General features: G+C 42.8%; 1 protein-coding gene across 1 annotated transcript in view; it reads left to right on the top strand.

Annotated features, from left to right (window-relative positions):
* The window catches only part of OTOGL (otogelin like), a 1,792,821-nt gene that overhangs the window by 1,059,741 nt on the left and 707,904 nt on the right, over positions 1 to 25,176 (top strand). The window contains exon 26 of the mRNA XM_069629328.1: positions 21,655 to 21,780. Within this exon, the coding sequence (XP_069485429.1) occupies positions 21,655 to 21,780 (126 nt within the window). The remainder of the gene's footprint in view (positions 1 to 21,654; positions 21,781 to 25,176) is intronic.

Raw genomic sequence — 25,176 nt, 5'->3', positions numbered from 1 at the left:
TACAGCCCCATTGGGCATGAAGCCCCTGTGAACAGGACTTTGTACACAGTTCCACAGTGGGGAGAAGAATGTCCCTGTTCGGCAAGGAGTGACATCGCACCACGTCTGACACCTGGGCCTTGCAGGATGTGAATCAGTCTATTTGCTCCCTTTTCTCCAATGACCTCCAGACCAACCCAGATCCAGCTCCTATTGGAGGAGGTTTGCCAGCTTGATGGGAAGGGTGCCATAGAACTGGTGCCCCGATCTGAAAGAGTTAGAGGCTGGTATTCTCTATATTTTCTGGTTAAGAAGGAGGACAGGATATTTGGCGTGAGTTGTGTAATTTCTTGTGGTGACTGAGAGATAACCTTCTGAAAGGGGGTTGCTATGGCAAACCTGGCTTTAACTGACAGTAGTCAAGGATGCATCCTTGAAGGTCTGGGGTGCTTACCTGCAAGATCTTATGGTGAGCAGACTGTGGTCCCTCCTCAGAGTCCTGCGAACAAAACTACTTGCCGGAAATTATGGTGATCAGGTTTTCCCTGGTTGCCTTTATCTCCATACAGGGCACATTTGTACTGGTCCTGATGGACAACACAGTGACTGTGCATTACCCCAACAAGTGAGGTGGTTAAGTGTTCTTGCCTCTGTGCAGAGAAGCAATGCGACTGGTTCTGGGCGGTTATAGGTCATAGAACCGAATCAAAAGGATCGAATGACAAAAGGGTTGAGACAATTCAACTGACACAAAGGATCGACATTCCCCCCAAACCCCTGTTTTCGGTGTAAAAACACCCTTTTAGAGGTTCTAGAGCTAAACTAGAGCAACAAAATAATAATATACTTTAAAAAAAATATTTTTTTCGATCATTTGGTTTTCGGTCAAATGCACTCTCACCTTTTGCATTCGATCCTTTTGTTTTTGAAACTTTAACTGGACACCGTTCTGGGCTCTGGAGCGCAAGGTGTCGCTGATATCGGTCCATCTGGTGGCATTAATGAACGGGACACTTTCTTTTGTGAGGACGCGACATTCCTTCCTAATTACTCAATACCCACTATCCTTGTCTGGAATTTCAAGGTCTGTAGTGATCAGTGCCATCCCCGTAAACTGGTGATTAAAATTCAGAGTGACATTCCAGACGAGGATATGACTCTGTCACTCCGATCGAGACATAAGTACAATATAGACTGTCTTCCTATTTCAATATTTCTAGTGACCTTAACCTGATTTTTATTTTTATTCTCCTTGAAAAAAAGATTTTGTTTGCAGTATGTGATGTATGAATGAAGGTTGCATAGGGGCATTCCTCTTTTTCCTATCCCTTATAGATAGGCGGCACACCATCCGCTGCCCAGGGAGAGATCCCACATAAGGATAGGGACAGGGTGTTCTTCTAGTAGGGATAGTCTGTATGAGGCTGCAAGATTATGTATTAGATACTTGCTGTTAAAGCAGTTAAATTGTTCTCCATACACCGTTCCTTAGTAGTAAAACGTTGACTTTAATGGTTGGAAAGTAGGCAAGACTAATAGTCTATAATATATTTAGCCCTAGGTGTCTTCGGAATGGCAAGTGCTCCATCTGAACCTTTGGCAGTCTAAACCTTCATAATTGTCTTCTGAGAGGCTGAAATACCAGGAGTGGATCTTGTCAGACGAGGCAGACCACAACATCAATGTATGCCTGCAGGTGGCATTTATTCACGATTTGGTGCAGGGAGAGGATCTGGACCCTTTTCCCTGTCCTACTTCCTCCATTTTGGATTATCTTCTTGTTCTAGCCTGTACAGGTCTGCAGATTGGCACTGTGAGGGGGTAAGTGGCTGCTATTTTGGCCTTTAAGACAACCCTGGAATGGGTTTCTTTCTTCACAATTCCTCCCATTATGCAGTTCTTACAGGAGTTGTACGACCAGTTTCCCCCATGCCAATTTGTTGTTCTGGTGTGGGATTTCAATTTAGTGTTGACGGGCGTTACATTTGAACCACTGCATTCATTTTTATTAAGATTACTTGCCCTTACGGTGGTCTTCATGGTAGCCATTATTTGCGTGAGATGGATGAGCAAGCTCCAGGCATTGTCTGTTAAACCTCCTTTTAAAGAGTTTTTTTAAAGAGTAGGTGACGTAGCTAGTGAGGTCTTCCTTCCTTGCTAATGCAGTCTCTGATTTCCATCTTTCTCAAAAGATCCATCTCCCTATGTTTTTCCTCTGCTGCATGCTTCTAAGTCACTGGAGCGATTGCATCAGCTGGGCATTGTGCGGGTACTCAGCTACTGCTTCTCTCATACAAAGGACGTCAGGGAAGATGACCAGCTTTTTGTGAGTTATGCTGGTGCCCATGCTGGTAGGGCTGTGACTAAATAGACCCTTTCATGGTGGATCATTTTTTGCATTTCTGAATGCTGCAATCTGGCTGAGAGGACTCTGGGTTCATTCAACCAGTGGATGGGCTACCACCTCTGCCTTGCAGAGGGGGGTCCTTGTCTAAGACATTGGTCAGTCTGGGATGTGGGCCTCATTGCACATGGTCATCAGATATTATTGCTTGGATTCTGTGTCAGAGCTGGATGCTTGTTTGGGCAGAGCAGTCCTCCAGAGATTTCTGGTATAGGAGGTGTCCTCTCACTCTCTTCCCTCCTTCAGATCCATGTACTGCTTATGAAGTCTATCATAGATGAGGTAATGTTCTTTCTGATAGATGTTCCTTCCACGGATCCTCATCACCCTCTCTACCTGCCCCTCTAGACGGCTAGCTTGTATACCTTATCAGTTCTGCAATCCCTCGGCTGCTGAATGCTGGGGAGAAAGGCGTAACAGTTGCCTTGGGATGTGATGCCTTGATATACACTGGCACTGACATAATTTCTGGTGTGGAATGCGAAGAGTCGTCGAATGTTGCCGACAAAGGGCCCTGCTGTGCCACCTGGTGGCAAAAAGATTTCTTAAAATCAGCTACGATGAACATAAGAGTTATAAAATGGATTCATCCAGTCGTAATCCTTGAGATATGTCTATATCAGTAAGGTGCTGAAAGGGTTCTATGTAAATTAATTGACACAATTTTTTGTCGCCCATTGTCCCACCCCTTCACTCCTCTCCCTATATACCCTATATATGTACACACATAGGCTGCCCAAAATTACCACAAAAAGGTGTTTCTATGAAACCACCAAATACCTGTAGGAATCTCTGGTAGCCAGCAGAAAACGAAGGTGAGGAACGGGTTTTCTTTTACCAACTTTCCCTAATTTTAAAGTATTATATTTTTATAACATTGTACCGTTCCAACTTGGTGCCGTATTATTATGATAAACAGAAATTCTGATTTCTTTTTTAAAGCACAGGAAAGTGCGTTGTACTAAAATCTCTGTATAAGTAGTACCTTTTTTGTAAAAGTGGATTTTTTAGTTTATTCTTATTTTAAAACATATCTGGAGAAACTCTTTTTCATTTCTAAAGAAAAGCAAATTCATTTCAATGAAAGCACATTCAAAGTGAGATAAGGTTCGAAATCAAAACCCAACAATACACAACCATAATTTCCACACTACCGATGCATTACATTTGAAATGATATCATGCATCCTCTATGACATCACAGATGACTTCAGTGACATCAACCATGATGGACGACCGCAACTGCACAGCAATTACCTGATTTATAGCATCACGACGAAATAAACTAACACATAATATTGCAGTTCATTGCACTGATCACTTAAATTAAAGCTAATTAAGAGTAATCAAAACTTGGATGGGGCACTTGCCTGTTTTTAAATGCGTTTCTATTTCCGAAGGCCACATCAAAAACAAGCCGGTGCCTTTCTTTATTCCTCATATTTAAAAAATCAAGGTAATGGATTCTTACACTTACAAACTCAAGGTTAGAACTATGCTTTACACACGACATAGCCCCTGTGCACCTGTTTGTGGGGTTGCATACATGTAGAGAAAAGTCTTCCTATGTGTCTGTGTAGAACTTTGACTAATATCATGTTGATTAAGTGCAACTAGGGTTATCCTTTGTCATTGTCTTGAAAGGAAATCTCATTCCACTTTTTCATGTGTCGTCATCTATGACAAACCAAAAAGCATAATGCATCAACACCTAGGTACATAGTAAATTAGTTCATAAACTGCCATATGTGTCTTTCTGCTGTTACATCAATGCCATAATGCGCTGAAAGTATGCATGTCTCAAGCAGTCTGCTGTAGAATGGATGGCATCACCTGGAAACAGATACCTGCGGCCTTCCAAAGCATCAGCCTTGGGAAAGCCAGAAGCATTTTTAATTAGAACAGGATTGCTCTAGTGAAACCCAAGTAAATTCCGAAGCCAACAGATAAACAGGACAAAATGAACGAAGACCACAAAGACGCAATTGTTTGAGCCAACATTATGCATTCTTCACCTGAGCACAGAAGAATGAATTAAAACATTCCATTGCTATATACCGGTACCAATTTTCATTGTCTATCCTTGAGATTCATTAAGAGATTGTAGCGCCTGCAGCAGGATTTACGAAATTAGGAAGTCTGAAAAGCGATGTTATGAGCCGAAAGAATCATATTACCACTTTGTAGCTACATAGGCGCTGATTGTATCAAGCGACCCTGTATTTCAGCACATGTTCTCTGTACGCATTTCTGCTCAGAAGTCGGCAGAAGCTGAACCAGTGCTTCTAGGGATCATGCCGAGTAAGGATGAGGATGACAGATGAGTTGAAAAGTTTACTGATGCATAAAATGAGGGCACTCCACGGGAAAGGGCTGCTGACATCGTAATGATCTTGAATTACACTTTGTTATGGGATCTTTCCGTAGACTGTATTAAGAGAACAATTGAGTCTGTGTGCAGCTTTCTACAGTAAGAGCAATTTGCATAAATGTACATTGAGGATTAGCTGCTTTTACTACTTATGAAACTCTTGTTCGGATAGTGGCACAGCCTCAAATGTTAATAAAAAACTGAAGGTTATGTAATTGGAAGATGTGACAAATGAACTGGTGTTTGTTACATTTCTTTAAATGTAGGAAAACCCTTGCTATTTCCTCTATTGTTAAAATAATTCTTTAAATCCATATTACATCACAGATTATGGATGGCATTTTATCATTTTAGATGCCCACCCTAAAGGCAACGTTTAACTTGTTTATATGTACATGTATATGTATATGTGGCCTGCGGACTGGTCATCCACTTCGGTGCATGTGTCTTGATAAGAGTGGACTTGAGATTAATTTGAGAGATGTTCTAGTCCACTCATATCAAGGCAAATGCACAGAAGTGGATGACCAATCACAGTCCTTGTGACTCATGTTCTGTCACTGAACAAACATGTCGGAGCTATACGATTGACATAGGGTGGAAAACACCACGGACACAAAAAACGTTTACAAACTGTAATTCCAACAATGTTGTTTATTTAATCATGTGTCCATGCGGCCTCGGTACATAGCTATGACAAACAGACCAGTTCGAAGCGTATCATTGAACACAAGTACTGTTTACAGACCAAAAAAAGACTATGCACCTGTGGTGGAATATTTTCTGAAAGAAAAACATACTGAGTAACATTTTAAAGGCACTGTCCTGGAAAAAAGTAAAGCAGCTCATAGAGGAGGAGAGATCAATGCCCTACTCTTAAAAAGAGAACAAAGTTGGATTTTCCGATAGAGAATTGATGAGAATTACCTGAATGACGGCATCCATTGGTAACATTTGGCTACACTGTGCTCAATTTCCCTCATGCCAAAAAAGCCAGAGCAGAATTACTAATTAATTACTAATCCCGGTAGCAGATTGAAGAATGTTCTGCTTTCATTACTGTCGTGTGAAAGGCTTTGAAACAAACATTTTTGAAAAGATTCTTCAACATGTTTACAAATATTAAAAATCGTTTATGAAATAGTTGCATTTTTTTTAAACTGAAGAAACTCACAAACGAAAGGACTATTCATAGTAGTTATAAATGATAACACATTTTAGACTATCAAATTGTATACACCAGGTGTACCAATGGTCGTATTAAGCAGTTCATCAGACTGCTGTGTTTTGTGTTGCACCTTCAAAGATGGCGCCAGAAAAACAGAGCTATGGAACCACACATGCTCATGTCAAAATGCCATAGTGATTACCTATTTTTTGGTAACTGAATGTTTGATTTCAGTATTTTACTGATAAACCTTTTTCTTTTGTAACAAATCGAACTATATGGAAACAGATAGACAGGTTCAGTTCGTGATCATGCACAGTGATGATCGCTCGTATCATTCAAAGGTGGCTACCGGACATACGGAGTCATGCAACCCGACTCAGTGATACCACCACTTAGGGACATTCACTGGTGGCCATTTTGAATAGCAATTTGTAATTGAGACTCTACTCGGCAGGGAGTTAGTAGTAAGCAAGGCCCAGTATTGCAGGGATATTGTCGGTAGGGTATGCTATTCCTTGACATGTGAGAAAGCATAGGGTGATCTTTCCCAGTGTGGTGGAGATTAGGTTTTAGGATGGTTCTCTGCTGAGGTACCATACTCAGAGGCCAGTTGATTCTTTAATTTAGTGCCTGTACAGCTGATTTTTGGGAATGTGGTATTGAGTTTGTCTTACTCGCCCAAGCATGATCATATGGGTTTGAGTCTGGCTAGCAACGAGGCAAAGGTTGATATTAAAGTGATTAAAGTGTTGTGCTCTTCAGGAGTGAATCTGACAGTGGTTGGTTTTGTCTCTCATCATGTATGAGTGTCTGAGTGAGTAGGTCTGGATGTATCTTTATATTTAAAGCGCAATGTATGTATGTGTGTGTGTATGTTTGGCTATACAAGTTCACACCTTTGAACCCACGTCTACCAGATTTTGCATGAATTCCTCTTTTGTCAGGGGAAACAAACTTTGGATGTGTATGTGGATCTTTGTCTAGCGAAACAAATCCATACTGTTGAACCCACTGCTACCACATTCTGCATGGATTCCTCATTTGTCTGGGGCAAGATTGTAGTCTATGTTTGCATGCAAAATATTCACTCCGTAGACATCCTCATTTACTGATGCTCACCCCGATTCACTACAGTAGGTACTAGAAGGAGGCAACATTTGGAAAAGTGTCTGAAGCAAAATGTTTGATGTGTTGGTTATTCCTTTGAAATGTATTACTACTGTATACAGTTTGAAAGTGTTTATTAAAATTTATGGGGGTTTTATCACGCCACTGCAAATATTGGAAATGGCAAGGTTACAGTTTACTTAAGTTCATTCCCAATCAATCAATCTTTCTTGGACACTTTCTCAAATGTGCTGAAGCCATTGAGTGACTGGAACATGCCGCACAGAAAACAAACATCACTTGGAAAAGCTCCATCTGATGCAAAGTGAAAGCCAATATCAAGAGCTTCTGAAACACAACACCAAACAGGACAAGAGCAACTTTCTCCAGGGCAAATGAGATGCCAGAGCAAACTGAAGCAAGACTTGCCTACAAGAGGACAAGAGCAACATCCTCCAGGGCACATGAGACACCACTTGATCAGGACACGGGCAATGCAGAATACCCCAGCTAGTATTTGTTATGTGTGTGTGTTGTGGAAGAGAGGGAGGTGGGTTCAATCGCACGTGAGTTAAGTGGGTGTATAAGGCTTGAGATGGTGCTTGTCACTGGTCCTCCTTGCCCGTTTGTCTGCTAGCAGAATGTTGGTGCATGTGGATAAATGGCAGTTCATAGAATGTTGGTTGGATTTGATTCATGTATAGTTCCATGAGTGTCAGTTAGACCTGAGCTGTGAGTGCCTGAGGATGGACCAGTGAGTGTCTCCCCCAAACTGCCAAACAAGAGTAACTGGAACCCTGTAACAAGATGTAATAAAGACTGAATGTACCTGCTCACTCAGAAGTTATTACATGTGTCCTGAGTAGCGCCCATCATTATCATAAATGACGGATCCGTGTGAGGAACATCCAGTAGAAAGAACATTGCCAGAGGTAAGTAATTAGTTCATTTTTATGAAAAGCAGAATGTTCGTAACAAAACTTCGTTATGATTGTCTGAACCTAAGTTTCATACAGTCTACTGGACAAGATCTATCGATTAAGAGGGCCTACCAAATGTTCTCCTTTCATCAGGGCACTTCGAAAATGCCCATTTCATGTTCAGTTTTCATGTAATAGATACAGTATATTAATTAAAACATAATGTTACGGATTTTAAGGGAAAGAAAACACAGACAATCCTGACCAGCTTTTATATGCTAACTGTGGGCAAGGGATGTGAAGCTAAAAACAGTAACATGTTCAGTGCGAGAAAAACATTTGAAGAGAACATCATTAACTAATTTGATTTTCTTAGTTTATTTTATTGTTTATTCTAGAAATGTTGTATATGAATATCTTTTTTACTGTCTCAGTTTTTACATGTTTTTATACTGTATTATATGTTAATGATGAAATTACGAATTTCTTATTTATTGATTATTATTTTCTGTTGTGATTATTGTATATTTGCACACTTAATGGAATGTTTTCTTTTTTCATTCTGAATAAAGGAATTAGGAGGATGAACTGAAACTCTCACACCGTCCTTATTTAAAGAAAGTGTGTATGCTTTTTTTGACAGACCACGTGTATGTTTTTTATGGGCACCTGTTTTATTGGCCTTCATTGTATCATGTGTAAATGAGGGGCTAAGTGGGGAGAAAAGCGTTGTTTCGCATTACAGGGAGCGAGAATTGGAGATATTTGTTATGTCCTCTTTTAAAGTGGAGTGAGGCTCTTTCAAGATCATTGTGTGACAGTTGAACATTGACCAAAAACACATCAGATTTGTTTATAATATTTTAGTCTTAGATAATGCTGCTGGTGCATCATGTCGAACGATCTGATCAGTAAGTTTCGTATGTCCAGTTTTAAAGCGTTCTTACTAGAATCCGAGCGTGTTTTCTTTTTAAATATAATGTTAATTTCCAATTGTACTACACACTCCACATGCAATAAATATTCCGTTCTGGATTTGACAGCACAATGCCTTTGATTTTTAAGCCAAGTCAATGTGAGAGTCTACTCTCACAGCTAGTGCTGATAAAGGACCTCGTTGGAACGGGAAGAATGATAGCAGGCAGTGCTGTGAGGCCAAGGATGTTCATGTGCTCTGCAATCCACACCATTATGGTTCTCAGAGGCAAAGATGAAGGGACAGCTGGAATAAAATCCGCATCAGGACTGTGCTCTGTCCCGCACAGTCTGCATGCGGGACATGGTACACAAGTCTAAAAAATAAGGTGTGAACATTTGGGATGGTTGGATACCCCGCCTAGCACAACATGATTTGCAAATTGCATGAAACAAAAATAAAGAATGCACGAGGAACAGCAGAGAGGGAGTGAAAAACATACAAATCCGACTTTAAAATTCCATTAACAAAGCATCAGTTCTGGTGAGTAAGCACTGGGCCTCATTATACGTTTGCCGGTCTAGTAACTACAGTACTGGTAAGCTTGCCGGTACTGTAGTTACCCGACCGGCAAACTACGAGTTATGCTTGCGGGTGCTTTTTCGCCTGCCAGGTCTGACCTAGCGGGTGGACTGGCACCCGCAAGCAGAGCATGTCGGATGCACCGGCACCATTCTGAATGCTACCGGTGAATCCGGCCTCCCCATTGAGCCCTAAGGGGCTCAAGTGTGAATGGGGAGCATTTTTTACCGGCGCCCGGGAAAGGGCAATTACCAAGTCTGGCTGGGCTGTAATGATCCGATAATTGACCATTCCTGGGCGCCAGAAAAAAAATGATACCTGCGGCAGCCGTCCCTGTTTTACCGGCACGGATACCGCCGCTATCGTAATGAGGCCCACTGTTTCCCCTTTGCATTTATCAACAGAGCACAGACATTGTCTGCTATTAGCTTAAACAATGACATTGCAGAGGGAGGTGCACACTCTGTTTAGCAATCAGCAAGGATGAGCATCATTGTATCACTCCAGAACCCAAATACCAGCTATCAGTTGTGAGTGAACCAACAGCATAAACAGCATACATTTCTTTATCTGCTCACTCGCCCAAGAACATTTCTAAAAGGGAGTTCCTTTCCTAACAAAACAAAACTAAGGTGCTCATCTAAAGTCAAAAAAATAAACATAGTCCTTGGTCCAGACCTGTTATGTTATGTTAACGGAATTTATATAGCGCACGTTCACCCTAAGGCATCATGGTGCTCACCAACAGGACAAGCCAGAGAACAGTAGATGAGATTCAAAACAGAAATGTTTTTAAGGTCCGTTGAAAGGGAAGATGATCAATTGTGGCGCGCAGGGAATGGGGAAGAGAATTCCAAACCCTGGCCGCTGCAACCGAGTATGCACGCCGCCCATACGAGAAAGTCTGACCCCAGGAATGTGGTTCAGAAGAGCAGATTGTGAGCAAAGTGATCGCAGAGGGACGTAAGGAGATAATTGAATCTGCAAATATTCTGTGCCACATTTATAGAAGCCTCTATGTACAATGCAAAGTGGCTTAAAAAGAACACGCTTCTCGACTGGGAGCCAGTGAAGTTGACGGAGCAAGGGAGACATATGGGCACCAAACGGAGGGCGAAGAACAGACCTAGCTGCAGCGTTCTGAAAGCGATGCAGAAGATAGAAAGGCTGAGCAAAATAGAACGCATTGCAATTGTCAATGTTACTAAGAACCAGAGCAGCCACCACAGGTACCTGAAATTGCACAGGGATAAATGGGAGGACTTTTCTTAGAATTTTGAGTTTAAAATGACCAGATTTACAGACTGAGGCAACCTGATCGCACATAGATAGAGAAGAGGACATTTTTACCCCCAAATCTTTGACAGAAGAGGAGGGTGAGGGAAATGGTCCAAGCGAAGTAGGCTGTCATGATTCCTGCCCCTCATGTCCCCAGCCCTCCAAGATGTCAGGCTGGAGCCAGGCGACGATCACCTACATGGCCCTCAAGGGCCTCTCCATCCCTCCAAAGACCCACTTGGAGTCAGACTTGGCGCTTGTGGCACCAGACTCACTCACTCCCATAGGATAACATTGGGGATTGGACTTGTAGCGCATTAATGGGGACAAGATGGATGCCCCCACATATTTCGGTTCCCAGAACTGCATGTGCGGTCTAGTCTTTTAGGTGTGGTTCAGCCCAGAGACACCTGGGATACCCAGAGACGATTTAAGCCACAACCAGGCTGAGAAACATGCTTTGCGTTTTCTGCACCTGCAACGTGAGACTCACCGTGTTCGGATCGGTCTCCAGTAGGCCTGCATCTTTCGCTCAGCTCCTGCAAGAACAAGAACACCGTTAGGATCAGCCTTACCTTGCGGCGCTTCTGCCCATCATTCATTGCTCCTTCTGTTCTGCGGGCATCTTCCGCGGTGTCATTCCCATACCGGCACGCCGCTTCCTAAAGAAAAGGGAAAAGAACAGAAAAAAGGCATTAGTAAGCATTCTGCAAATCTTGGATTATCTTTAAATACTGTACAAGCTTCAAACACTTACCTGAATCCCAGCCGCTCTGGGGGAACTCTGTCTCCGGAACTTCTCATCCATCTGCAAGAGGGAAAAGACACTCCAGGTTAGCGTGGAAATATCTAGAGGTGCCGCATACCACGCTTACCCACCGCATTTGTTCTTCATAACCGGCATCCACACTGAAAACGTCGCGGCACCTAAAAGACACCAAAAAAGAACTCAGTTCAATGCAAATATGAAAGGGGTGCATCGCGCATCCCGCTCTCACTCACCTTCAGTGCTTCTCATCTCAGCAGCACGCCGCCATCCCCGGACGCCGGCCATCATCTAAGGAAGGAAAGGAACGAAGTTAGAGAACTGTTCAAAAGACTCATTATACTTACCTGTCTGACTCTTGCCAGTGAAGTAACTAGGCAGCAACAAGCCTGCATCAATCAACGCGCCCCTGCGCTGAAAGCAGGATGGAGAGCACACTATCCAAGAAAACAAGGTGAGCTGTGGATCAAAGAGAAGGGTTGGACCCCAGGGAAGAAGGGGTTCAAGCACACAGAGACAATAGGGAATTAAACTCTACCAATCCTGTGTTTCAGGCCCAGTCTCCAGTCGAATAGCCTCCAGGAAAGGGTTCGAGATCGTAAGAGGTCAGAACAGGCTGAGTGACGTCCCTGTGGATACCAGGTGAGCGTTACATAGGCCAGAAGTCAGGCATTCAGAAAGACAGAGGGGTGGAGGTGCCCACGACCAGAACCTCTGTCTTTTCCCCATTTAATTTCAACCAGTGTGTGGCCATCCAGGAGCCCAAGTCTTCAACGCAGCCCCTAAGCCGTGCAGCAGCATCAGGCTGGGTAAGGTCAAGACGGACCAAGATCTGCATGGCATAGGAGTAATACCAGAAGCTATGGGAAAGGATAATGCGGAGAAGTGGCCTGATGTAAATATTGAATAATAAAGGAGAGAGGGCAGACGCCTGCGGAATCCCGCAGGATAAAGTAACAGACTTAGAACAGAAAGGAGCAAGAAAAACAGAATGAGAGCGGTCTGCCAAAATGGCAGAGAACCAAGTCAGAACCTGACCCGATAAGCCTGCAGTTGATAGCCGGGAGATCAGGATGGGATGGTCAACAGTATTGAAGGCAGCAGAAAGATCTAATAAAACCAGTGCCACGACACCACCCTGATCAAGCAAGCTGACAATATCGTCAATCACGGATGTAAGAACTGACTCGGTACCACTCCCAGGCCGAAAACCAGACTGAAAAGAATCAAAGAAACCAGAAGATTTAAGAAAAGAGAGCAGAGGAGATATCAGGGACTCAAGTAGCTTCACGAGAAAAGGTAGAAGCAAAATAAGATGAAAGTTCGAGAGCACAGATGGATTGAGAGAGGGTTTCTTGAGCAGGGGGATAACCAGTGCATGTTTCAAGGCACTGGGAATATATCCCAAGGAAAAGGATATATTAACAGATGATGTAATCAATGTGACAATATCCCCCTCTAGATTCTACCTGTATACTAGACTGGTCCCACCACTTAACAAAAAAGCTAAAGAAATAGGTTGAGTGCCTTGCACTCTTGGTTATTCACAAATGTATCTCTGGCTGTCCCAGGAGACCCTCCTGGGTCTGGATACATTGGTTAGAAGTAGATAAAAATTCCACTCAAAGGAAAATGTTCTTGTCAGTCTATCAAAAGTTCCTAAAAATTCCCCAAAGTTTGAACAAAGACTCAAGTTTCTGAAAAATAAACTATCCAAATGTCTTTATATGCAAAGATATATCGCTGATCTCTTTCCACCAACTTGGTCGATCTCTCCACCCTTTGACCAACTTTCGGGTGCTCCTGTGTTCCCTTGATATATGCTTTTCACTCTGCTTATTATGGCACAGTGGCTCCTTTGTCCTCCCCTGATCCAATAAATCATTTAGTTTGTTAGAGTCTGTGTGACCCCTACCTTTTACTCTTCTATACGTGTATCCTACTCAGGTTTCTCGAGGCCCCATAACCCTTTGACTTGTCTTGTTCTCTCTTGTCACTCCGCTTACTGTGCCCCTGGAGCTCGGTTAGGGGCCCCGCCCCAAAAGCGCAGTTAATTTGTTAGGGTTCCTATGAAACTTCTCTACTTCTGGTTCTTGTGGTTTTCTTGGGTCCCTGTGGCCCTTCTTGAGGTTTATGCTGCTCGTGTTTCTCAGTTCCCATAACCCTTTCCTTGTCTCGCTCTCTCTCCTGTTTCAGGTCCCTATGACCCTTGAATAGGGGTAGGTTAGTCTTTTCCTCTTCCGTGTTCATTCTCTCTTCCCTTCTCCTCCCTCCGACCATGGCAACTCACGTACCAGTTATATTGCAGTGTTTGCTCTAGTGCAGGTCCGTCTCGTAAGCGATGGCAGCATTCTCCATGGCTTGCCTTTCTTCCACTCTCGAGGTTAGCTGTCTCCACGTTCCTTTCGTCTCGATTCTCTTCCTCTCTCGCTCGTTGGCTCTTGGTCTGAGAGCGGAAGACCCAGTCCTCCCTTCATCACTAGAGTCAGCAGCTGTTTGAGAGCTCCTGGCCGACCATGTCCTATATGTCGTCGTGCTTCCAGATCTGGGTTTCTCTGCACGGCGTCTGCCTCTTTTTCCTTGCCTGCTTCCTCATTTGGCAGACACCGTCTTCCTCTGGCGCCCACCTCCGTCCATGATGCAGCTGACTCCTCTGGTCTGCACGGCTCCTCTCCTTGCTGATGTTCACATGTCTGAGGCTCGCCTCAGGGTTGGGTTTCTCCTCCTCCATTTAAGGTTTGCTGGAAATGTATTTTTGCTCTGGTACTCAGAAGGAGCGTATTGTTCAGCACAGGTTGTCAAACATCTGGAAAGTTCATCATTACCCTGAGTCAACCACATCGATGTATTGTCAGCATTACCTTGAGCCAAACACATACATTAATTGTCAGTATGTCTTACTCCCACGTAAGCAGATAATACCTTGTGTTTAAAGTGTTTCCCATGGGAATGTGAGTCCTTTTCCCCTAAAGGCTAGTCACTCCCAGTGAGATCCAACTTTCCCAAAACCATAGGGAGAGTTTTGCTGAGCTGGCCCCTCTTCCTAGCCTCAAAGGGGGTGGCTCCCCTAGGGGAGAAGGGACAAATTCCCTGATTCGTCACAGTGTGCAACTGTTATTCTATGTATGATTGCATAGCTTGTAATGTGCTGTGTGTGTAGATTTCAGTACATTCCTATTCAAATTCCTTCAGTTCTGCAAGTTTGGGCTGTAGATGTAATTTTTCACAGTAAAATGTACAATGTTAAAACATACTTTCCATGTCACATTACCATGGGTCTGCTTGTGTATTTCAATACAAGGAACTGCAGTGGCTTCACACTTTGCATAATTCTCTATGGATATAAGGAATTCTTTGTGTTTATTTCGGATGCAGAAATATTTCATAAATGACTAGACTCACATCGGTTGCTTAACACATGATGTTACATGAGACAGTAGTATTGGTAATATTCTGGACTGTGTGGTTCTTTGTCTGCATGAGATAAGGATTCTATTTATTGGTGTTTAATCTTACAAAAGCGCTCTGCATTCAAGTTGCATCAAACTACTCTCCATTTTAAATTGAGGTTGAGGCAAAAGACAATCAGGATTCAGAGCAGCTCATAGCACTGAGACAGCCATGTTGGACTTACAAACCCACATGTTTATCATTATGGATAAAGGCAAAACGGGTTTGCTAGTGCTATTAGATCTTAGCGCAGCATTCGACCTCTTAGATCATCAACAGCTCAAATGAGCTCTGGAAAATGTGGCTAACTGTCTCATAGAAGCCAGTAGATGGGTAGTTTCATTTCTATCAGACAGGAAATCTAAAATCCATTGGGGGAAAAAATTCTCAAGCGAAACGCCCATCAATTGTTGTGTGCCGCAGGGGGCCAGTTTATCTCCACTCATATTCAATCTTTACCTGAGGTGTCTCCGCATAGTGCTTGATAACATCTGAGCTTTTTCATGAACTATGGAGTTGGTGGTAGAGTGGAGTGGCTGCTACACCAGTGATAGCACCAGGGTGGCGGCACTATACAACATCATCGAAGCTTGGATGGAAAGGAATTCTATGACAAGACTGGAGGCGAGCATTATGCTTCATCTTCATTTATTTCTACTCTTCAGCAATTGAACAAAACACATATAAAACCATGAAAAGTATAAAACTGAACTTTTCTCCTTTCCAAAACTACAAAATCCATGAGTCTCCGTAGTCCATGCCCTTTCCACCAGTCACAACCCACTTCCTGTGATTGGACTCCTCCTCTTCTTTTACTGCTCTTCAAGCAGATACGTACCATTTCTTCCCTCTCTGCATGTCAGTGTTGTAATGACTGGGTTAGAATGGGAGATTAGTATTAAGATTAGCCAAGGCACAGTATGTGTGTGAAGGAGAAGATTTGCTTATATAGCGTATAAAAAAAACAATTTTTTTTTAAATTATTATTTAAGAATATTATATGTGCGTGGTTTAGTTTTAATACGGACCCGTTCGTGTACGAGATTAGGTGTCCACTCGTAACGGCGCGAGGAGTATTTAGGAAAATCCTCAAAGGATTCTTTAGTCAGGAATTTCAGTTCGCAAGACTGACAACCCCATGTCGTAAGACCGGCACATCAGCGGTTTATCAGCCTCACGAAAACACGCAGCGCAGGCCGCGCCTGCATCCGCGAGCCGGCCCCCACCCTGGGTAGGGGGAGCAGGCGCACGCAAAAGTCACAGCGTGGCCGGAGGGCTTGCGAGGAGGCAGCCCCCACCCGCGGGTGGGCGGAGCTACCGTGAGCCGTGTGTAGTACTCAACGTTCCTAAGCGTGAGACCCCACCCGCGGGTGGGAGGAGCTGAGTGCGTGTTACACGCTCATTAAGACACCACATTTGTGCGACGTGATCTACAGAACACACCGGCAGCAGAACGCTCCTAGGAGCGGATAGTTTACATATTGCCTTGATCTCTAAAGATTACCAAATTCAATTGATCATAAAGATTGCGAGCGCCGTGCTCCAGGAGAGCATTCGGAGGGACCACACTCCACGTACTAGGAGTAGCAGAGCCCAAGACTCTGCAGATCCCATACACTGCTTATCAGCAGAGGATTGGTGCTACAGAGAAGAGGGCTTTACAGGAGCCACAAAGCTGAGTACATAAGGTGCAGCCACTGAAAAAAAAAACAGAGGAACAGAGATAAGAAGTAAAAAGACTTTTACTGACTCTGAATCATCAAGTAGGAGCAGTGGGCGTGCTAAGACACCTGTCTCAGGTAATTTAGGCACACAGCACATCAGAAAATGTCAGAATTTGAGTGGAGCGATGAGGAGCAGTCGCAGGACCTCGCTGCCAGCTTTAAGCAAGTGCTGGGAAGCTCCCTTATTGATGCAGTGGCAGAGGGCGTCAGACCCCTACAGGAGAGGCTGGAGACACTGGAGGCTATCCTTTCGCAGCCTAGTAACAGCACCAAAGACTGGAAGCGCACGCCCACAGATCCCTTGAAGGAGGGACACAAGGGGAGTAAAATAGCCCTCAAGAGGAAAGCCTCTGACGACCCCCGGGGCTCTTTGGAAGGGGCAGCAGATAAGGCCCCAGAGGTGCCTGATGCATTTGCAAAGCTGAAGGAAGCTTATCTGCAACGGCAGGCGGTGCCAGACCTCATGACCCCCTCTCCAGAGGAAGAAAATATAGGAGAAGACCCCGGCTCGGAAGATGAGCAGGTTGACGATCAGGCCTCACAGGAAGATCAAGAGGTTGAGGAGGAAGACTGGGCGAAACCCAGTGGGGGGAAGAGAGCATGGAAGGAGAAACACCCTCTGGAACCACAGGATGACATGTTTGACCCGGATAGCATCCGGAATCCGAGGTCCACCGAATGGCAGCCATCCCCCCGAGTAGCACAGTATATGGCAGCGAGACTGCGCAAGCCTTTAGACAAGGAGGTGAGACAACGAGTGCGAGCAGAATGCCTGCAACCGGATCTCCCAGGAAAAGTAGCGGAAGCCCCCGAGCCTGATCCGAAGATGCTGACCTTCGTGTCAAAAACCAGTAAAGATCCCCGTAAGGGTATTGATAGATCCTGGAAAAGCTGCCAGGAAAAAGTATTAGATTTGGCAGGCCCTCTCCCGAAAATCATGGACCTCGCAGAAAGGGCAAGGGACACAGGAGAAGATGTTGACCCTGACTGCTATCTGCGCTGGGAGTATTAATTCTATTAAAGACTAAGGAGGCGAGTATTAAATTCCCACCCGAGTAATGTACTATATATAAAATGTTGACGCATTATATGAGTGAGTACACTACATACACACCATCCTAAAATGTCCTATTATGTTTTTCATAGGGGAAGATCAGAAGAATAGCTGAAAGTAGTGCTATAGCTGAGAGTATCAGGAGACCGGGAGTACACCGGCAGTTGTGTTTAAAGTTCAGAAGAGCCTTCGCACCGTTGGTGAGGATCAGTTAAGAACAGGAGTGACTGTCAGAGCGAGTAAAAGCAGAGGAGGAGTCCAAGCAAAGGAAGTGGGTTGTGACTGGCAGAAAGGGCGTGGACTACGGAGACTCATGGATTTTGTAGTTTTGGAAAGGAGAAAAGTTCAGTTTTATACTTTTCATGGTTTTATATGTGTTTTGTTGAACTGCTGAAGAGTAGAAATAAATGAAGATGAAGCATAATGCTCGCCTCCTTAGTCTTTAATAGAATTAATACTCCCTGCGCAGATAGCAGGGGTAATCTTCATTGGATGTGTTTAAATGGAAGTAAAACAGAGATGATGATCTTTGGCTCTCACCAAGCCTGAGCCAAGCTAAGTCCAGAGTACAAGTCCTTTACCCTCAAAGACTCCCATATCCCTGTGACAGGGAAAGTGAAAACACTGGGGCTATTCTTAGAAGCTTCCATGGACGCTGAAGTGCAGGTTATGTACTTAAATGAAAATTGCCAGTACTACCTACGTCTCCTTAAAGCCATCCGACCCTACCTGAGTGGGAATAATTGTGCAACCATTGCTAGGGCCACAATATTATCCCGGCTTGACTATGGCAACGCACTACTGCTAGGCGCAAGCAAGGGATGCTTAACAAAGTGACAGATTATTCAAAACAATGCTGGCTGAATAGTAAAAAGAAAAAGAAGAAGCGAACACATTACGGCTGACAGAGTGGCTCTTCATCGGCTGACCGTAGAGGATAGGATACATTTTAAGACCATGAACATAGTTCATAGATCCCTGTTTGGGCAGGGCCCGGCCTACCTTAAAGAATGTACCCAGGCGATCACTAAGATCAGAGGCACAGGGTCAGATCACTTGCCCGCTCCACAAATGGTCTAATGGCATGGGTAGGCTCTTCCTGGTGATAGCAGCACAAAAATGTACCAATACAGCTTAAACACAAATTGAACTACACACCATTCAGAAAAACCCTGAAAACACACTTATTTAAGTTAAGGCACTGACCCAGTTACTCCGCCCTGTCCCATAGGCAGACTCTACTGTCCCATTTTATATGTATGTCCTTTGTCTTCATGTGTGCGCCCCAATGTCTGCAGGCATTTGGCACAATATAAACCAATAAATACATTTAAAAAATAAAAAATAAAAGAAAGAAATAAATATTTGTCACTTTAGTATTCCCTTTTTCTTCAGCCCTCTATTCCTTGGATTTTACCATCAAATGCACTGTGCGCAATTTGTATTTATATTGGGGTCTCTCTTACTTACGTTTTAAAGATGGCTTCTTGTTTTTGGAGAATCAGTTGGAACCTTCTCAGTCTGAATTACTGTCTCAGCAAGGGCAGCTGGTTGTCTAGAACCCAGTTTCTGATATGGGCAGCTCATCTGTCTTTGTAAGGGCTTCTCTCTGCAGCCTGCCTGCCCACAAACCAGTCTCCAAATGGTTGCAGCTCTCCCCAGCCATCTCCAGTTATTTCCAAGATTCTTCAAGATTCATCTCCCAAATTAATTCCTTCCTCTGTTTTGTTTGCATATCTTTTGACTCCTCCCCAGCCTTGTGGCCAGGTGTTATTGTCTCCAGTCCCATGACTACAAAGGGAGGGGTGAAACTCCTAATGTAAAATTTCATTTTCAGGGCATCACTTTGAATGTGAATGTATGGGATTAATACAATTAGTATTATCAGATTCTGTAGATCAGTGGGCACTGTCACATTTGCGAAAGATCGCAGTGTGTTGATTATTTCAAGAGATCAGTGTTTTCCCATTTATCTCAAAATCTTCTCATGACAACCCATACAGATTTTATATGGGGTGAAAAGACATAGGGCCTCATTACAGGTCTGTCAGTAACCTTGCGGGTGCTACTGGCGGGTTGCCACTGGTAGCCGCCTCAATGGCGGGTGACTCATAAAAATTACCGGCACCTGACTTCCCGGTGCCACAGGGCTATTACAAGTCCATCGGCCGGGAAGTCAGGTGCCGGTAATTTTGTTAATCCCCATTCCCATAGGACTCTATAGGAGTGGGGACATGGAAGCACTGACACCATTAACAGTGCCGGTGCTTCTGTGATGGCTGTGCCTACTGTGACCGCTGTGCCCGGCAGCGTCAGACCTGTCGGATGCAGCGGTCCGGCAGGCTAACTTGTAATTTGCCAGTCCTGAAACAAGGGTGCCGGTAAGCTTACCGGCACCCTTGTTTTCAGACTGGCAAGGTAGTAATGAGGCCCATATTCTGTATGTTCACTTTGCAACTAATGTCGAGTTTCTAACATCTTCTCTCACAGAGATATGATTTTTCGAAGAATTAAAGCTTTGATTAAAAATATCATTAATTAGTTTTCCTATTTGCTTGTAAATGAAGAAATGCTGATTTTGGCCTGCAGATGGTAATACATTCCTTGTACATTCTCCTTCCTGATATGAAAATATGTCAAAGCACAGTCTTTTTTGCTTTTTGTTCAAGGAGATCAGTAAGCTCTCTCTCGTGACCTTAGTTAATGGGTTTAATGATGTGGTCTGTAATGACATATGTGACAGGTCTCGCTGCACCTATCCATTAAGCAAGCATTTGGCAGTGCCTTTATGAGACCTTTCAGAAACAGTTTAAACTTGTGAATTTAATAGTGCTGTGTGGCCTCATAGCTTGTGACTGTATTTCTGAAATGGGGTTAGGCTTTAGAAGCTCAGTTTAACACAGTTTAAAGCTACCCCAATCTACATCCAGCAATATGATCGGACATGTTCATTTCGAGTTTTAAATGCATCATTATTCAAAGTGAATTGGAAACATGGAGAAAGACAATGCAACCTTGAGTTACATTTTGTTATGATCCACAGTATGTTTTCTGCTAACAATATTACAAAATCCTAAATATGTATTCTTGAGGCCTGCTGATTTTAATTGGATATTACAAATACACTCTGTACTGGTCTAGTTCCATTTCTGTGTGTAATGTCGTTAGCATTGTTCAGGAAATTGTTGAAGAAATGTGTGATTGTCTTCAGAATATGAAATCAGACCTGTTGCAGTGCCACATAGAAAGATTATGTTTAAATAATCACAGTTTCCATCCTGTCCAAACACTGACAATAAACTGCATTAAAAAGGACTTTAGAAATGGTCTTAAACGTGCTCACATCTATCTGCAGCTTGCATTTTCCATGGGCATGCTTTTCGTCATGGCAATGAGAAAAATGCTCAATTCAACAGCAGGCATAATTTGTGACTAGTGCCTCATTTGCTCTTTCAAAAAGGCTTTTCTCAGTTCACTTTATTTTAGCCCATTATGTCAAATGCATTTTCTCTTACATAACCGTAGGACATTTGCAGGCTGTGTGCATTCTCGATAGGTGGCGTTTTAGCATCACGTATTAGACAAAACATCTGGGGCAACACATTCCGCAGTTATCACCAGTTGTCATGCTAATCAAATATACTGCTTCCCTAAATCTTATCTGTAGCATTGGTTTTTGCAATAGGGTGGCATTTGATCCTGTCCAATGAAAGGATACATAAAAGACCCTCCTGTTGTTAGCATGAATTTTTCCATGTACCAGAAAATGCACCTATTGTTCATTTGCAGTCATAAAATGTTTATTTCTCTCCCTTCCCCAAATAATGAAAATATCTTATGCTTACTAGTACTGCCCTACTTCATTCAAACTGTATTGAACATCTTCTGGTTTGCTTTTATTTAATCATAAATATTCTGTTACCAACCTTTCAGAGTGTGGATAATTCAAACGTATCAATAATTGCACAGAACAAGAGGTGTTTCGACAATGACATTGTTTGCTCAAAAAGTCTTGTCATCAGTATTGGGGAGTCCGAGATTCATTTCAGCGAGACGTCCGTAAGTGAATTTTTGTATGTTACATTGTTAATGTGTACAGTGACATATAGTCAGGCAATAGTATTTTTTGCTTGTTGCTAAACTAGTTACACTCAGCTAACTATTAATTAAAATGTGCAAAGTATGTATATGAGGTAGTTGTAAAACTGCAGTTTAGCCCTGGTACAGTAACCTCCATTGATTATTATCTAATAAACAGGAAGAAATTGGGTGAGCCAGTAGACACATACAATCACAGAGCATTTCACTGTCATTTTGCTTAATAATGCAAAGTCAAATGTATTGCAAGACAAGTGCAGGGAAAGTGCATTCAAATGTATTGCAAGATAAGCGGCTGGAAAGAGTTATTGTGTTCTTTACAGTCATCTTCTCCCTGCCAAAGATCTCGGAAAGTCTTCCCTGACTACAGCAAAGTATTGAGACCAAACAACAAAATATTAAAATACCTATGTAAAAGTAGAAGTACGTTCACTAGGACATTAGCTATTACAGACATAGCCCAAAATCTTGCAAAATGTGTAATTGCACTAAGAATCACACTCATGACAGAGACGTCCCCATGGGAGTACCACAGGGACTTCCCTGGAGAGCATACATTTGGTGATATTGAAGAAGGTGTAATACGCACAGGGGTTTGCTTACCAATATATGATTCATACACCATTGATGAATGGATTAAAGCTAGTGGTGTTGAACTGGGTACAGACCCAATCAATATGTTTCCTCCAGACTGCAGCACCTTGGGGACCTTTATCGCAAGGACACTTATTGATCTATTGATGAACTTTTGGGGAACAGACCTAGGACAGCTGTGAATGCTCTTAGATATGCAAAGCTTCAGGAGGCAAAGCTTTTTATGCTAACATAATGCATACAGACACTGGTCCTTTCCATAAAGTCAGGGGAAAGTGTAGTAGGGAAATTGAGATAGAGATAACCAATGGAATGTGGAAGGCAGCATGTGCACTAACCAAATATAGAATTAAACGTTGGATACTGTATGAGTCAATACAGAGTCCTGATGATGAAGTGATACTGAAAGACTCAGCACGCCTACAACACAGGATTTTCAATATAGCAATTGGGTTAGCCAAACACTATACAGCTTTGAGTTGGTTGAGGAAACACCATGTCAGCTACATAGGATGGGTTCAGTATCTTACAAATTGAACTATGAGGGAAGGGGCATACCATATGCTGACCCTGCGCAGCAGAGACAGGCAGATTTCCCAATGGAATTTTTGAGCTTTCTTGTTAACATGGGGTATACTTAAGAAGATGAAGTGAATGATTCTGAAAGTTATTATTAGAGTGCTGTCTGCTGTCAACAGTAGGAAAGAGGCCGTGTACAGTAGTGATTAGTTCAACAGCACACATGCTGTGATAAGGCTCTAGTGGATGCTGTAGAATGTTTGATGAGTGGCATTGATCTGTAACATGTAAGGGTGTGATTTCCTGTGGAAAGGTGGTGGGTGTACTATGACTGAGGTCATGCAAAATGGTAAGAGAGTGCAGAGGTAGGAGACAGACACAGGAGTATACATGTGTTGGCATACACATTTATTCAATAGAAAATAGGGGAAAGACCTACCTAGCCCTGTTACTAAGAGGGGTTTACCTGACTCAAACCAAATACTAAGGACCCTGTGAGGATGTCTGTAAAAAGTGTATAGTCCACTGTGCTGTATCCAAAACCTATTTCCGTCTCTTACCTTGCCAACTAAACTAGAATGGATGCGAGGCTTCTTGATCCAGAAGAGTGAATTAGAATTCCAATCAGGGTTAAGTTTTGGGGAAAAACAAAGGTCCAATATGTACCTAAACAAAGTTCCAAAGGGGTGCACAATAATCAGAGTTCCACAGTAGCAATGTTCTCGGTTCAAAAGGAAAGCAAAGTGCCAACTCAAAATACTGACGCAAAGAGAATGGCTCCGTTTTCTTGGTCTCTCTCAGGCTTCTTCTCACTGTCGTTGCAAACACCAGGGGAAATGTCTCCCTTCCCAGGCTTGCTTTATACTCTTCACAATGTCACGAGAGTGCCGTCTTTTTCTTGACTTCTCTCATGCAGTTTGCACAACAACAGGGAGGGTGATTCCCTTCTCCTGGCCTCTTCTTCAAAACGGTACACACAAAAGGAGCACAAAGAGTCCTCTTTTTTTGATATAGGGGGCTTTTTTAAATGAGGACGTTACAACACCATAAAAAACAGTTTCCAAAAAAGCTACCCTGTTTGTTGCACATTTAGCTAGAGACAAAACTTGACACAAACAGTGATGATACCATCTTTCTAAACATATGTAAAGAATAGTAGAAGTCAATCAGATAATACACAATTACATTTATTTATAAAAAAGGAAGAGACCTCTCAGTCATACACTCCTAGAACACAAGCAAGTCACTTAAAATTGTAAACAACATAAATCCTGTTATTACTTACACAGTTTCATATTTACTGTTCCCAATCACTTTTCTTTCAACAGACAAGGGTGATGTTAGTAGCCTATGAGTGACTTTTCGCAATTTCATTTACGCACAAAAGAAAAAGCCCTCAAAAAACAATGTCGACAGGCAAATCTGTTTCTAGCCTTGTTGTCCTCCTATCAACCATCTTAAATAAATCAGACTTGGGTAATAGTTCAAGGCTGTCTTTAGGACACCTAACCCTTCAATGGGGTAAACATGATGTAGTATGAGGATTCTTGGATTTTCAATGCTGAGAACACGTATCTAAAAACAAATATATACAAAACTTTCAGAAACTGACCGACACATCGATTTATTCACTCTTTGTCCAATATGTTCTACCAGCTCCTCTATTCAAAAGTGCACAACATTACATTTAGTTAAATTCATCTTCCAATACGTTCATTGTATTATGGAACATTTCTTTTTTACTGCCTTGGTCTAGAGGCATAGGGATTCTCTTCCCCAACAACAAGCCGTTGTAACCAATAATATGTCCACAAACGGAGACACACTAGTTTGTTATCTGTCGTGCTAAGACATACACCTATGCCCTTTCTTACACACAACTCTGAAGTCGACACTATGGTTGTGCCTTTCAATTGCTAGTTTCACTAAGTACTATTGTCACCCATCAGTTTGCACAATTATTATACTGCAGTGTTTGTTGTTTTTTGTTTTTCGTGCCCAACTGTGTCAACTTATACTATTACAGCTTTTTACACAACTTAAATGCCTTATTCAGAGCTTTAGCGATGTCGTCCACGAGGTGGTCAAACATTCACTGATATTTTCCTCTTGTAACTTAATGGGTTATCACACATGCCAAGCCTGCACAAAAACCCATAGTCAGGCCGGTATTCTGGTTATTAAAAAAAACTAATGTAATTATGTCATACTGGTCATGCACCATGGTGTGTAGACAGAAATCTT

This window comes from Ambystoma mexicanum, chromosome 12 (genome assembly GCF_040938575.1).
Source record: "Ambystoma mexicanum isolate Mex_15411 chromosome 12, UKY_AmexF1_1, whole genome shotgun sequence".
Taxonomy (NCBI): domain Eukaryota; kingdom Metazoa; phylum Chordata; class Amphibia; order Caudata; family Ambystomatidae; genus Ambystoma; species Ambystoma mexicanum.
The sequence above is the reverse complement of the archived record's forward strand: the minus strand, read 5'-3'. Positions and strand labels throughout refer to the sequence as shown.